Raw genomic sequence first — 12,726 nt, 5'->3', positions numbered from 1 at the left:
ATTGCACTAATCAGATTTTCTGTGTTTTACAGGCAGTCTTCGACGCAGCGGACTGAGATTAGGCCCAACAAATGCAGTTTCTTCGCTCAAGTGCGCCTTACATGATCACACAGCGAACACATGATTCCAGCACCCTTCGCAATAGAAGGAACTTTCCGAAGCTCGTCGACAAAATGATCATACCGAACTGGTAGCGCTGCTCTCGTCAACCACGTCAGGCGGGGGTCCGAGCCTCTCCCATGAATACAATAGAGGTGCGAACAAAGCACCATCGACGAAGTCGTCTGACAATGCCGTCTTCGTTAAGCCAACAAAGGCATTTTGCAGACTCAGAGATCTAGTCTGGAAGTGTACACTCATGCTCTACCACTATCGGGACGAGGCATATCCGCCGGCGCTGTGTGCATTCAGAGGTACAGTAAACGCTCTATCACGCTTTAGTATTAGACAACATGGCAATCTTCCGCAGTACCGACTCCTTCTTTCAAGGTGCTCCCAGTCATTTACAGAACAGCAGCTGCACAGATTTGATGGCGGACAGCGAGGCCTCCGGCGAAGATTCTGAGACATACCATCAAGAATATTTTGCATGACTTCCATTGCTTGACCCAACGGGCTTTCACAACCCTACGTTCTCGCTCCAACAAACAACCACCGGCGCAATTGCAAAGCGCCGTCGCTGCCGCCGTCAACTGCTGGATCCGGAAGCCGAGCACATGCAGCATAGCCAGGCATGGGAGCGGTATGTACTTTCCCACCAAGGCCATTTCGAAGAACAGGCAGATGACATCAGAGCAGAAGAGCGCTTCATTCTGTTCGAACAGCATTTCGAGAGCATCACCTTCTCACATGTGGACCATCAGCAGATGAAGCACGGAAATGCATTCATCGATCGGGCAGTGAGTCCAAGAACCGTTGTCAGTCCTGAGCAGATGAGCATAGAGCAGCTAAACTTAACCTCTCTTGCAGACGCCAGATACACTCCCACGCCGGAGTGGAGCCTGCCGCTCAAACCAAACCGCAAGTTCAACAGAAACAACCGACCCTCCAAGACGACAACGGCAAGGCCACTGAACGACGGATCACCCGAGGCAAAAGCGCCACAGTCAAAGGCCGAACAGCTCGAGGTAGTGATGGCTTCATTGGGCGTTGACAGTCCGAAGCTCGGTGGTCCGCTAGTGACGCGAGCAGTGCTGGAAAGCATGAATGCAGAACCTTCCGGAAGATTCTGGGAGCCCGACGACTTGCGTCCTACTGATCTAGAAGCGCAGGTTGGCCTGAGATTACACGACTGAGTAAGTGACTGAGTTCCTGCGCTTCAATGTCGGTAAGGGAAGAATAGGACATGGACGACGGTGAAGGTGAGCGTAGCACCAGCGGGAAATGCTGAAGCGGCTCGCTATAGTGGTTGCAATACGTGTAGCAACACTCTAGCTTAGCAGCTCCTTCAGCACAAGTACGAGTAATCTCACATCTTCGACTTCAACCACTCAATCCCGCCCACCAGATTCTGCACAAACGTCTGACTCTCCGGTACCGTCGGCACAATCCAAAAGTAGTGCGGGAAACCCTTGTAATGATCATGCTTTGTTTCCACCCCGGCGTCTTTCAGCGCCGCCTCCATGACCGTAGCGTCGTCTCTCAGCGGATCGAACTCGCAGCTCGCAAAATATGTGGGCGGGAAGTTCTTGTGATTCTTCGTCGCAAGAGAAGTAAAGGTGTTCTCATCATTCGGATCCACGCCAGTGATTTTGAAGAAGTCCGCCATAGACTGCTTGTTGATGACGGGTGCGTCTTCGGCGTTGTCTTTGTAGGCTGTATACTTGGATTTATACTTGTCCGGACAGCTGTCCCAATGCACGGCAACCGGAACGATAGCTGCGATGCCTTTGAGGCTTGACTTCAGCGAAGAGTCTTGGATGACTTGGTTTGCGGTGGAGAGGGCGAGACCGCCACCGGCTGAGCCGCCGATGGTGAAGAACTTGTTTGCATCTGCGTGGAAGGACGAGGCGTTCTTGTGGGCCTGGCCAGTGATCGTGCTGTCAGCGTTTCAATCCTATGTTATTAGGACTACTGGATACCGCCCACTCACCCACTTATATGCAGTCATGCAATCATCCAGCTGCGCCGGCCACTTATGCTCCGGTGCGAGGCGATACTCGACACTTAAGAGAGCAACCTTGTTGTGCTCCGAGACAGCCCGGCACAGCAAGTCATCGCCGTTGATATCTCCAACCACCCAACCGCCCCCGTGAGCTATCAATCACTTGTCAGCCCGGAGCCATATCTAACCATCTTGAAATCCACTCACTCCAGATTCCAGCAGGCAGCTCCCCTGTCGTCCCCTTCGGCCAATACCCTCTAACCTTGACGCCGTCTGCGTCGAAGTCTTTCGACTCCACAGCGTCCGACGGAGCGGAATACAGCGGCATCAGCGCCTGGATCAAGCCATCGTACTGCGCTCGGATCTCCTCCGGTGTACCTTTGAGCTGCGAGCGGCCGCCTACGCTGTTCTCGAAGTCGAGCCAGGATTGGGCGAGAGGCATGGTGAGTCTATGTGGTATGCTTCGCTTCGAATAGCTGGGGGGAATAGGATAGACAATATGGCGAGGCCAAGAGGAAGAATGTCAGGGAACAGCAGAAAGATATCTTACCTGAGCGTACGCGTAGGAGAGGAGGCGGAACTCGTGCGGTCACCTGTCCGATCAGGTCATCCTCACACGAGTCTGTCGAGTCCACTTTGGTGAGCCAAGATCGCAGCCGAGGCCATACTCGAGCTGCGTTGAGCAATCTTGTTCCTTGTCCCAGTCTCGATTGGTACCCTTCAAGGACGAGAGGAAGCGGGGTATATGGAGTCACAGCCAAGCCCTTGATGCAGAAGCCATGTATCAGTCCAAGCATGGGGTTTGCCGAAGAGTAGGAGAGGAGGAGGTGGGGTGAGGTGAAGGTTTCGGGATTGCGGATGTGTTCCGACGACATTAAATCCGGTGTGTACTGTATCGCTCATACCGCCTGACTTTGCGTCTCTCGTCTCATCATGTGGTATTTGGTGCAAAAGCGCCCAGTCCGCAATGCGGGACACGGTGAAGTTGATCAAACACCCAACGCCTCGCTAGATCCATGCTTCTCGCCAACGCCGCAAACACGCCTCTCATCTCCTCGCCCGATTCTTCGCAGCAGTAGCAGGAGGCGTCTCAAACGCATCGTCATCACTAATCTCGTCGTCGCTCGGCTCCTTAATACGCTTGGGAGGTGCAGCCTTCGTTGCCGCAGCCCTACCGCCAGCCCTCGAAGTGCTGCCATTAGGCTGGCTTCCAGCAAAGTTCAACTTGCTTTGCGTGCCATTAGGTGTGCCCCTAGTGCCATTAGCCTTGGTTGGCGCAGGAGCAGGCTTTTTCATGGGAGCCTTCTTAGCCGCTGGCTTCACGAAGAGGGCTTCGTCTTCGTCTTCGTCGTCATCGTCAAGCATGACCACATCATCTTCTTCTTCTTCTTCCTCCTCCTCTTCGTCCTCTGCAGCAGCCTTCTCCTTGCCTCTGCCACCTGTTGCCTTCGCCGGAGCCTTCTTAGCAGCAGTAGCAGGGGTCTTCCGCGTCGCTCCATTTGCAGCCTTGCCGCCCCTGCCTCTTCCACCCTTACCCTTCGGTGCAGCATCAGCTTCTTCATCTTCTTCCGCACTCTCGATCGGATTGCCGTCCTTGTCTCGCGCAATGCTTGCGGGATTGTCCTCCCAATGGCCCTCATCCTCGCTATTCCAGAAACTGGGCCTCGGCTTTCTGCTCCCTTTGCGCTTCCTGCTGCTATTCTTCATCTCACCCTTTGCAAACGCAGTTTCTTGCCTCGCTTTATACTCCTCCATCAAATCGAAGATCTTCTCCTCATCCATGTCGTCTTCTTCCTCCTCACCATAGACGAGATGCTTCTGCTGCAGAGTAAGCGCCTGCTTTACGAAGGAAGTCATGGCATTACTGTCAGACTTGTCCACGTATTGAGTCACGGCATCCGAGAAGCTGTTTTGCGGGAGAATGGTCAAGGACTGTGCCGCAAGGTATTCCTGAACGAGCTTGCTGACTTTGACGCTGTCGGTTTGCAGATCGGCCATCACTTCTGGGTCGAGCAGTTCGGGCTTAGCGGCTCTCGTGCCAGCTCTAGTCGAGCGCTTGCGGTGGAAAGCAACGACATCGTTGACGTTCGCCACCCGGTCCGCAAAGTGGTTAGAGAAGCGTTGCGGATTCTCCAACTCAAACTTGCCACCTTCTGGAGGAGTGGTCTCGACACGCAGACGGATGAGCGGTAGAGGCTGCTCAGCAGGATCATCTTCTTCGTCTTCCACCTCCTCGCCTGCTTCTTGCCGTGCCTCCAGCCACTCTTGGTTGGCTTCCTCAATCATCTCCTCAACGATAGTTCGGAGATAGCGCGTAATCTTTGGCCGCATGTCGACAGATGACAATGGAGACAATGCGAGCTCTCGCATTTCCTTGTTATCAGCAAGCACAATCTCTCTTGTCACAAACGGACGAACAGTCTTGAGGCGGATGGGTTCAGTTGTGAAGTCCTTGCCGGTGACGCTAACAACAGCAACGTACTTCGGCTTGGCTTCACCCGGGACGAGTGAAGTGGCGACAGACGACCCTGGCTGCATCACACGAAAGTTGGTCTCAGGGTTGGTCACGGGGTCAATCTTGCATTCGTGCTCATGGCCCCAAATGACAAGATCTAAAAAGTCCGGTAGGAAGTTTTCAGGCAAGTACCCGGTCTCGGTATAGGCGTGGTGGTTCTGATGGACACTCATGATGTTAAACCAGTCCTCCCGGTGAGTGCCGGGTTGGTAGAACTTGACCTTGCCGTCTCTGAAAGTGCGGAAGAGCCGCTCATCGCGGACATTGCTCAAACCGTAGAGTGCAAGCTTCGTCCTCCCTTTCTGCAAAAGCACAGGCTTGATGTGAATGTTATCAGACTCAGGGGTGCGGCCGTAGTAGTTCACCAAGCCCGACATTTGCAGTAAGTCCAGTGGCGCAAGGGTACCTTCTCCGGTGGGGTCGTCGTGGTTGCCGTGGATGGAGAAGACTGGTATGGCGACGTTGATGTCCGGGTCTTCGTAGTTGACATGGTTGAAAGCGCCGGCAAAGTTCTCGCTTGCATCGCTTAGCATTTCCAGCTCGCACGGTTTGGGCCCGTAGCAGTTGAGGCGTAGTGAACGCATGACTTGATACATTGATTGGCGACTTGGCTTGTTCTCGTGGAACAAGTCTCCAGCGAGCAAGACCATGTCGACATCGCGAGCCTTGGCAAGGCACATGATCTCGTGGAAGGTCTTCCAACTGTCATCGCCGCGCTTGGCGTCACCCTCACAGTAACCGACATGATTGTCAGTGGCGACAAGAATGCGAATGGTGTCGGCGGCTAAGAAGGTGTCAGTCTCCGTACAAGCCTGGTCGGAGGTAGAGCGTACTTGTGAAGTGAGGCATATTGTTAGTTTCAGTGCGTACAGGTCGGTGACGCTAAGCTGGGTGGAAACGACTGGGAAAGTCGACGACGCATGACATGGAGAGACCGATATTCACACGGAAATGCCGAGAGTGTACGTCGCAGAGCGGAGTGAACATTCAACAAACGAAGTGCAGCCTGGAGAGGCGTGAGAGGCGTGAGTGGCGCGTAGGCACGTGGATAAGTGGAGCCGATGGCGGCACCACACCTCTTCAACCCTCAATCCGGGCAGCATCAACGATCAGACCAGACCATTAACAAGCTTGGGAGCCACCAAGTGCTGTAGGCAGACTGTCCTGGCGGTATATTCGCACTACAAGGGAGCAGAGTACCAGATTTCATGCCGGAGTCCTAAGCCTTCCACCTACTGCACACAACTTCGTATGGACCCTCACGCAACGACTAGTAAGACAAATTGTTTAACGTATCAAATCACAAGCGATGCCGGACATTGACCACTTCTCCGACTCAGAGGGGTCTTTCCACTCTTTCGACGACGAGGAACCATCACCACCTGCATCAACCCATCTGCCACCGCACGGACAAACAGACATACATAGTCCGACACCACACTCGGAAACCGCAGCATCGAACAGCAGACGGACAAACCGCCGAAGCTCAGCCCATGACCCCGATCCCGACCATGACCCAAATAACACATCATCCATTGCCGCCACCAACCGCTTCGCCCCCGCCGAAGAAGCAACCCTCCTAGCCGAATCCAACTCCCTCAAAGGCTCCGGGAACACCTTCTTCGGTTCGGGGAGCTACGAAAACGCCATCCAAACCTACGACAAAGCGCTATCATCATGTCCGAATTACCTGGATTATGAAGTCGCCGTGCTACGCAGCAACATCGCGGCGTGTCATTTGAAGCTGGACGAATGGAAGGAAGCTGTTGACTCCGCGACCAAGGCAATCGAGGTGTTGGAGAGGGTGGAGCCGCTTCCGGTCGTGAAGAAGCAAAAGAAGAAGAAAACGTCGGGGTCAAAGTCACCGGACGAGGACGGCGACGTTAACGAAGCCGACGATGATGACGACAACGACGACGATGCCAACGACGACGGAGCAGTCCAAGAGCTCTCCCCAGCCCTAGCCGCCCGCATCGACCTCCTCCAACAATCCGGCCACACCCTGTCCCAAATCCGCGCGCTGCAAACCAAACTCCTCCTCCGCCGCGCCAAAGCCAACGCTCAACTCTCCACCTGGCAGTCCCTGCAAGCGGCAAACGAAGATTACAACACTCTTCTCCACCCCACCATGGTCGCGACTCTATCCGCTTCGGATCACAGGACCGTAGTTGACGCGGCACAGAAATTAGCGCCGCGATTGAAGGAGGCGCAGGAGAGGGAGGTGGCGGAGATGATGGGGAAGTTGAGGGGACTCGGGGATAGTATTTTGAAGCCATTCGGGTTGAGTACGGGGAATTTCAATTTTGTCAAGGATGAGAGGACGGGGGGGTATAGTATGAATTTCTCGCAGAATCCGGGAAAGTAGAGTGAAGCTGGTAGTTCGAGTGAGAGTTTGCGTGGAATCTGCTTTCCGTTTCTTTTTGGTTTTCCATGCGTGGTATCTGTACTTACTCACCGTGACGCACGCTCACGCTCTGCGATGTTACAGCGCTGCGGCTGGCATGCTCGAGAAGAGTGCCCCCTCGGCCAGCTGATGTGGCCGCTCGCGACAAGCGCACACCCTGCAATCGCTTGCCCTCCACCATGAGCTTCATACCTTACGCTCGGACTCCGCTTCTCATGCCACAGGTCACTCCACCTCCTCAATCTTTCCCTTCCCCTTATCCAGCGTCGCGCCGGCCTTCGCCTCACCCTCTTTCTCCTCATCATCACCACCTTCCTCGATCTCGGGCATATCTTCATCGTCGTCGTCGTCATCCCCGGGCATATCATCCATGCCGCCCATGCCGCCCATACCACCCATCCCACCCAGCCCCTCCATCCCCGCACCACCACCAAGCTTGCTGAAATCGATGCCGCCGAAGCCACCGTCGCCTCCAGCGCCTCCCGCGCCCATTCCCATGCCGCCCATGCGCGACATGTAGTCGTCGTCTTCCACAACGGCGTCTTGTTCGTCTTCGTCGACCCACTATCGCAATCATACGTTGTTAGCGACACATTCTTGCCACCCAACACATGGACTGTGTATTGTAGACTCACTTTATCGAAATTCGTCTTCAAGAAATGCACCTTGGCCTTCTCCTTCAACAACCGCGGCCAGTACGCCTCATCCAACTCCTTCTTCTGCAGCACCATCTCGACATCGCGCGGGGTATGGTTGATCTTGCTCTTGGCGGGCTCGATGTCGGCGTAGAAGTCGAGATGGACGTGGTAGGTGGCCTTTTTCGTTTCGGAGTAGCCGGTGAAGTCGAGGTGGGTGGGTTGCAGGTCGAGTTTGATGTTGGAGGGGCTGACGTCGGGGACGGAGATGGTGAGGTAGACGTGGTTCTTCTCCGCGTCGGATTTGGAGGAGCGTTGAGCCCAGGTGACTGTGTTGTGTGAAGGTGTTAGTGGGGTTGTTCTTTGTATTGGACCAATATAGCCTTGTTACTCACCTTCGGGAGTGATCTGGGTGCCCTGCTGCTTGGTGTCTGTTGTCTTGGGTACTTCCATGGTTGCTAATTTGGTTGATACAGTGAGGGTTTGGTGTGCGCAACGATGTGCTTCCAACGTAGGACAGGCAAGGCTGATATTGAATGTTTTGTGGAGGTGGAAGTCGGACGAAGCTTGTCGAATGGACTGCCGCTCGCGCTGATCCTTCAATCAATATCGGCTGATAATTTGCTTGATTGCTTTGAGCAATGCAGTCGATTGTTGGACAATTCGATTAGCTGTTCGCGTCAATGTTGGGCCTGTATTGAAGGAGTATTTTGCAGCCAAACCGATCTGTCTCTTCTTCGAAGCTCTGGCCTTTCCAGCAAACGCAGAGCATTTGTGGAGAGGCGGCTCTTCCCGCCCGACGTCACTTCATCGAGGGGACCAGTTCTCGGTGCCTGAATGCCTTGCGACGCTCAATGCTGTCACATGCTCATATCTCTCTGCCTCCAGCATTCACTTTCACATTCACAGTCACAGTCACATTCACATACACCCAAGCTAAGCTCAAATAAGAAGGCACAATGCATCAATGATCTCCTCCTCCTCCGACATATCAGTCTCGGACAATCTTCGCATAACCATCACAATGGACACAGCACGACGATACTTCTTCGGCCTAAACCCAGAGGAGCAAGCAAGTCACTCACCTCCACCTTCATACCTCGCCTACTAACATTACGTGATATAGAAACGCAAATGCAACTCCCTCCTCCGCTCCAACACCCGCAAACTCGACCGCGACCTCGCGCAACTCAAGACCCTCGAGGCCAAAACCCGCACCTACATCCTGCAAGCCTCCAAACGCGCCTCCCGCAACCCCTCGCAAGCCACGCAAGCCCGCGCCGAAACGCGCATCTTCGCCCGCGAACTCCTCCGCGTCCGCAAACAAGAACAACGTCTCGCCACCTCCAAAGCCACGCTCGCGAGCGTGGGCATGCAAGTCAACGAAGCCTTCGCCATGCGCAAGATAGAAGGGAGTATTAAGAATAGTACCGGCATCATGCGGGACGTCAACTCCCTTGTCCGCTTGCCGGAGCTGATGGGGACGATGCGGGAGTTGAGTCAGGAGTTGGTCAAGGCAGGGATTATCGAGGAGATGGTCGATGATACTTTGGTGCAACCGGAGGATGCGTTGGGGGAGGATGAGGAGGCGGAGGCGGAGGTTGATAAGGTGTTGGGGGAGATTTTGAAGGACAGGGTCGCGACGCCGGGGGTCCAGGTACCGGAGAAGCTGGTGGGGACGCAGCCGGTGGAGGAGGAGGAAGAGGAGGAGATGGGGTCGGAGGAGATGTTGGCGCAGATGAGGGGGCGCTTGGAGGCGTTGAAGAGTTGATATGTAAAGATGTGCTGCTTTTCTGCATGGTGTCTGGCGCAAAGCATGCGGTGGCTGCCTTGATTGCGGCGTATTACGGGACCTGGCATACATACAGAGGCCGTGGCGGCCCCGAGTCTATGCGCTCTACAGGATCTATTGGCGCACACATAATCGCTTTTGATTGGCCCTCATACCTCAACCCCGTATTCCGCCCACGGGAACCTCTCAAGAGTACTAAACAACCGTCCCCACCCATCCCCCACCTCCCCCGGCGCGCCTTTCCTCCTGCCACCGCCCTGCCCACCAGACTGCATCACCCCGATCGCCTCATTCTTCTCCTCCACCTCCTCATGCGTCCCCATCAGCCCCGCCAATATTAAATCCTCCTTCCCTCTCATCTCCTCCAGCAACCCCTCATGCGGACACCACACCACCTGCATCCCCGCCCTCCTCCCCGCCTCAACACCGGGGACGCTATCCTCAAACACCAAACACTCCTCCGGCTTCACCTCGCGCTTCCCCTCTCGTGTACGGCGGTCATTGATCGTCTTGAGCGCAAGGAGATAGATATCCGGGGCCGGCTTCCCCCTTCCCGGAGCTATCCTCGGGTCATCGCCTAGGACTCTCTGCTCTTCCGAGAACACCTCGAAATGTTGCGTCAGATGCGCCGTCTTCAGCGCGAAATTCCCGGCATGAGAACTAGTAGCCAACGCCACCTCCATCACCCCCTCCCTCACCCCCTTCCCAACTTCCTTCAACAGCTCCTCCACCCCCGGCAACAACGCGCAACTCGGGAACCGTTTCCGCTGCTGCTCCTTAATCTTTTCCATCACCACCTCCGACGGGTCGGGTAACTGCGCCCATGCCTGGAAGATTTTTCCGGCTTCCGGACCGGGTCGGCCTTGGAGTTGCGCTTTGATGTGCCAGGGTAGGGAAGGGCGGCCGTAGGAGTGGAGGATGGCATTGGTGCAGAGGGTGTAGAGGTCTTCGCTGTTGATGAGGAGGCCGTCCATGTCGAAGAGGCAGGCGGCGATGGGGCGGGGTGGTGGTGGTGGTGGTGGGGCGGCTTGGGAGGCGGAGTCACGGTGGCTTACTGGGGATCAGCTGTGAGCGGGGTGGTTTTCGAGGAGGGTGCGGGGAGTGGTGGGGGCGCGTACGGATGGGAAGAGGGAGGAGGGTCTGAGGGGTGTGAGTCCGCCATTGTTGTGGTTGGGAGGGAGTACTGTGCGACAAGCGGGTGTAGTGAGACGGATGGATGATGTATTAGACGGATGAGGTAGGCACGAAAGTTGGAGAAGTGAATGTAGGTTCAATGTGCGGCGCACGGAAGATGTTTGTTCCGCTTGTCGGCGACCTGAAGCTTTCACATGCTTATCGATGGATGAGGAAGTTGTTCGTTACTCTCTTCCAAGCAACACAGCCATGGCCGACACGAGTACACCCTCAAAACCCTCCTCCGGCTCAGCAACCCCGGACACACGCTTCACCTCGCAAGTGCACACGACCGAAGACCTGCTGAAAGAGCAGACATACGGCCTCGTCCATTTATCCGACTTCCGCAAGCGACGCGCCGAAGCACTCGAGGCGAGTCTTGAGGGCTCACCAGCACCCTCAAGTGGCGCAGCGACGCCCGATGGACGGTAAGGGCAGTCCAAGAGCCAAGGGTGTATGTGTGTGTGTGTGTGCAGATGGGTGCTGACGGCCCAAGTACAGCGAGCCGGCGACCAAAGCGGGGATTAAGAAGAGGAAGAAGGGTGTGAAGAGGGGAGGACTGTCATTTGGCAATGACGAAGAACACGACGACACCGGTATGGATGGCAACAACGGCGAGCGCAAGTCAGCCACACCAGCTCAGACCGACTCAGACGACACCACCACCACCACCACCACCACCACCACCGCCACAGTGAAGAAAGGTCTCAAACCCAACTCCTCCCTCGCCCACCAGCCCAAAGCCCTCACCAAATCCACCGTCCTCCGCGAAAACGCACTGAAAGACCAGCTCCGCCGGCAATACACCGCCCTGCAAGAAGCCGTCAAGCAAACCGACTTCATCCTCCCCTTCACCTTCTTCAACGGCAAGAGCGCCCCGGGTGGGATCTGTCGGATGAAGAAAGGCGATCAGATTTGGCTGTTTTTGGAAAGAGCGAGGAAAGTGGGTGCGGAGACGCGGAAGGACTGGGCGAGGATTGGGGTGGATGATTTGATGGTTGTGCGGAATGATTTGATTGTGCCGCACGTGAGTTCTACCTTTACGTCTACTTTTGGTCAGGGAGGAGTGAGAGTGTGTGGTTACTGATAACGTGTGCCGTCTGGTTTAGCATTACGACTTCCACTACTTCATCCTCAACCGCTCGGTCGGGTACAAACAGAAGCCCATCTTCGCTTACTCCGCTGAGCCTACGGCTGCGACACCTGCGCATCTTCTCCCGACTACATCCACACCCAATATAGAACCAACCAACACCGACCCAACCTCATCAAACCTCCTCTCCACAGCCTCTTCCCGCAAAGCCGCCGCCGCCGCCGCTCCACGCGTCATCCCGGACTCGGAACTCGAAGGCTTCACCGACGATCCGGCCACCACCAAAGTCGTCGATCGTCGCTGGTACGAGCGCAACAAGCACATCTACCCCGCCAGCATGTGGGAGGAGTTTGATCCCGGGAGGGATTACTCCAAAGCGGGGAGGAAAGATGCGGAGGGGAATGCGATGTTCTTTGGCCGGAGTTGACGTCCGTCATCTCTTCTCTCTCTTCCTTTTCGCATCCTCCCAGCGAAGCAAAGGCGAGTAGCGGGTATCCACATATCCTCGAATCAAGTGTTCGACTTCCAGCACACCCCCTACATTTTCATCCAGAAAGAGGAGAAAACCATCTCTTCCACTTCAATCACTGATGTTCACCCCCACAACCACCACCCAACCAACGCCAACCAAATCATCAACGCCACCGGATTAAGCACAAACAGCATGATCGGTGTCGGCCGCATCAGCGCCATGACGACGCTCTGCGCGCACTTGCCCTGCCATTGCTCGAAGCGGGAGAGGGTTGTGTTTAATCTTGCCGCGAAGTCGTCGAGGGTCATGCCGCCTTCGGTGTTGTACCAGCCGGGGCTGTCGCGGGTGCTGGTTGGAGTGCGTTTGATGGCGGGTTTGCGGGGGGAGGATGAGGAGGAGGGTGCGGTTTTCTTGTGGTGGTAGATGGTTGTTAGGCTGGCCGCTTGGCGTTGGGGGAGGAGGGAGATGTCTGCGGCTGTGCGGCCGGTGAGGAGGAGGGAGGTTGTGTTCATGGTTGCTTTTTGTGACTACTGCTTGC

General features: G+C 55.6%; 9 protein-coding genes across 9 annotated transcripts; 3 read left to right on the top strand and 6 right to left on the bottom strand.

Moving 5' to 3' along the window:
• Positions 1-29: 29 nt before the first annotated feature.
• BAUCODRAFT_39001 (uncharacterized protein) lies at positions 30-529 on the bottom strand. The gene is made up of 2 exons (XM_007682741.1): positions 490-529; positions 30-413 (listed from the first exon to the last, which is right to left on the bottom strand). The coding sequence occupies exon 2, from the start codon at positions 358-360 to the stop codon at positions 178-180; it is 183 nt and encodes a 60-aa protein (XP_007680931.1). The 5' UTR covers positions 361-413; positions 490-529; the 3' UTR covers positions 30-177.
• Positions 530-1,147: 618 nt separating this feature from the next.
• Positions 1,148-2,848, bottom strand: BAUCODRAFT_307726 (uncharacterized protein). The gene is made up of 3 exons (XM_007683065.1): positions 2,312-2,848; positions 2,093-2,256; positions 1,148-2,023 (listed from the first exon to the last, which is right to left on the bottom strand). The coding sequence occupies exons 1-3, from the start codon at positions 2,544-2,546 to the stop codon at positions 1,469-1,471; spliced, it is 954 nt and encodes a 317-aa protein (XP_007681255.1). The 5' UTR covers positions 2,547-2,848; the 3' UTR covers positions 1,148-1,468.
• A 303-nt stretch (positions 2,849-3,151) lies between these two features.
• Positions 3,152-5,401, bottom strand: BAUCODRAFT_78858 (uncharacterized protein; the record flags this gene model as incomplete). The annotated part of the gene is made up of 1 exon (XM_007682819.1): positions 3,152-5,401. A coding segment is annotated over one exon (2,250 nt), but the record flags the coding sequence as incomplete, so codon positions are not given.
• A 56-nt stretch (positions 5,402-5,457) lies between these two features.
• On the top strand, positions 5,458-7,320 carry BAUCODRAFT_38996 (uncharacterized protein). Its single transcript, XM_007682740.1, has one exon. The coding sequence runs from the start codon at positions 5,929-5,931 to the stop codon at positions 6,982-6,984; it is 1,056 nt and encodes a 351-aa protein (XP_007680930.1). The 5' UTR covers positions 5,458-5,928; the 3' UTR covers positions 6,985-7,320.
• A 243-nt stretch (positions 7,321-7,563) lies between these two features.
• Positions 7,564-7,988, bottom strand: BAUCODRAFT_54166 (uncharacterized protein; the record flags this gene model as incomplete). The annotated part of the gene is made up of 2 exons (XM_007682796.1): positions 7,564-7,587; positions 7,659-7,988. Coding segments are annotated over 2 exons (354 nt in total), but the record flags the coding sequence as incomplete, so codon positions are not given.
• A 694-nt stretch (positions 7,989-8,682) lies between these two features.
• On the top strand, positions 8,683-9,429 carry BAUCODRAFT_143361 (uncharacterized protein; the record flags this gene model as incomplete). The annotated part of the gene is made up of 2 exons (XM_007683064.1): positions 8,683-8,730; positions 8,785-9,429. The coding sequence occupies 2 exons, from the start codon at positions 8,683-8,685 to the stop codon at positions 9,427-9,429; spliced, it is 693 nt and encodes a 230-aa protein (XP_007681254.1).
• An 85-nt stretch (positions 9,430-9,514) lies between these two features.
• Positions 9,515-10,616, bottom strand: BAUCODRAFT_307814 (uncharacterized protein). The gene has a single exon (XM_007683063.1). It carries the CDS (start codon positions 10,422-10,424, stop codon positions 9,600-9,602), a length of 825 nt encoding a protein of 274 aa, XP_007681253.1. The 5' UTR covers positions 10,425-10,616; the 3' UTR covers positions 9,515-9,599.
• BAUCODRAFT_307758 (uncharacterized protein) lies at positions 10,586-12,262 on the top strand. The gene is made up of 4 exons (XM_007683062.1): positions 10,586-10,714; positions 10,802-11,051; positions 11,125-11,650; positions 11,733-12,262. Exons 2-4 carry the CDS (start codon positions 10,834-10,836, stop codon positions 12,141-12,143), a joined length of 1,155 nt encoding a protein of 384 aa, XP_007681252.1. The 5' UTR covers positions 10,586-10,714; positions 10,802-10,833; the 3' UTR covers positions 12,144-12,262.
• A 48-nt stretch (positions 12,263-12,310) lies between these two features.
• Positions 12,311-12,700, bottom strand: BAUCODRAFT_152212 (uncharacterized protein; the record flags this gene model as incomplete). The annotated part of the gene is made up of 1 exon (XM_007683061.1): positions 12,311-12,700. The coding sequence occupies one exon, from the start codon at positions 12,698-12,700 to the stop codon at positions 12,311-12,313; it is 390 nt and encodes a 129-aa protein (XP_007681251.1).
• Positions 12,701-12,726: the final 26 nt, after the last annotated feature.

Source organism: Baudoinia panamericana (assembly GCF_000338955.1).
Source record: "Baudoinia panamericana UAMH 10762 unplaced genomic scaffold BAUCOscaffold_14, whole genome shotgun sequence".
NCBI classification, from domain to species: Eukaryota; Fungi; Ascomycota; class Dothideomycetes; order Mycosphaerellales; family Teratosphaeriaceae; genus Baudoinia; species Baudoinia panamericana.
This window is presented reverse-complemented; position numbering and strand designations above follow the sequence as displayed.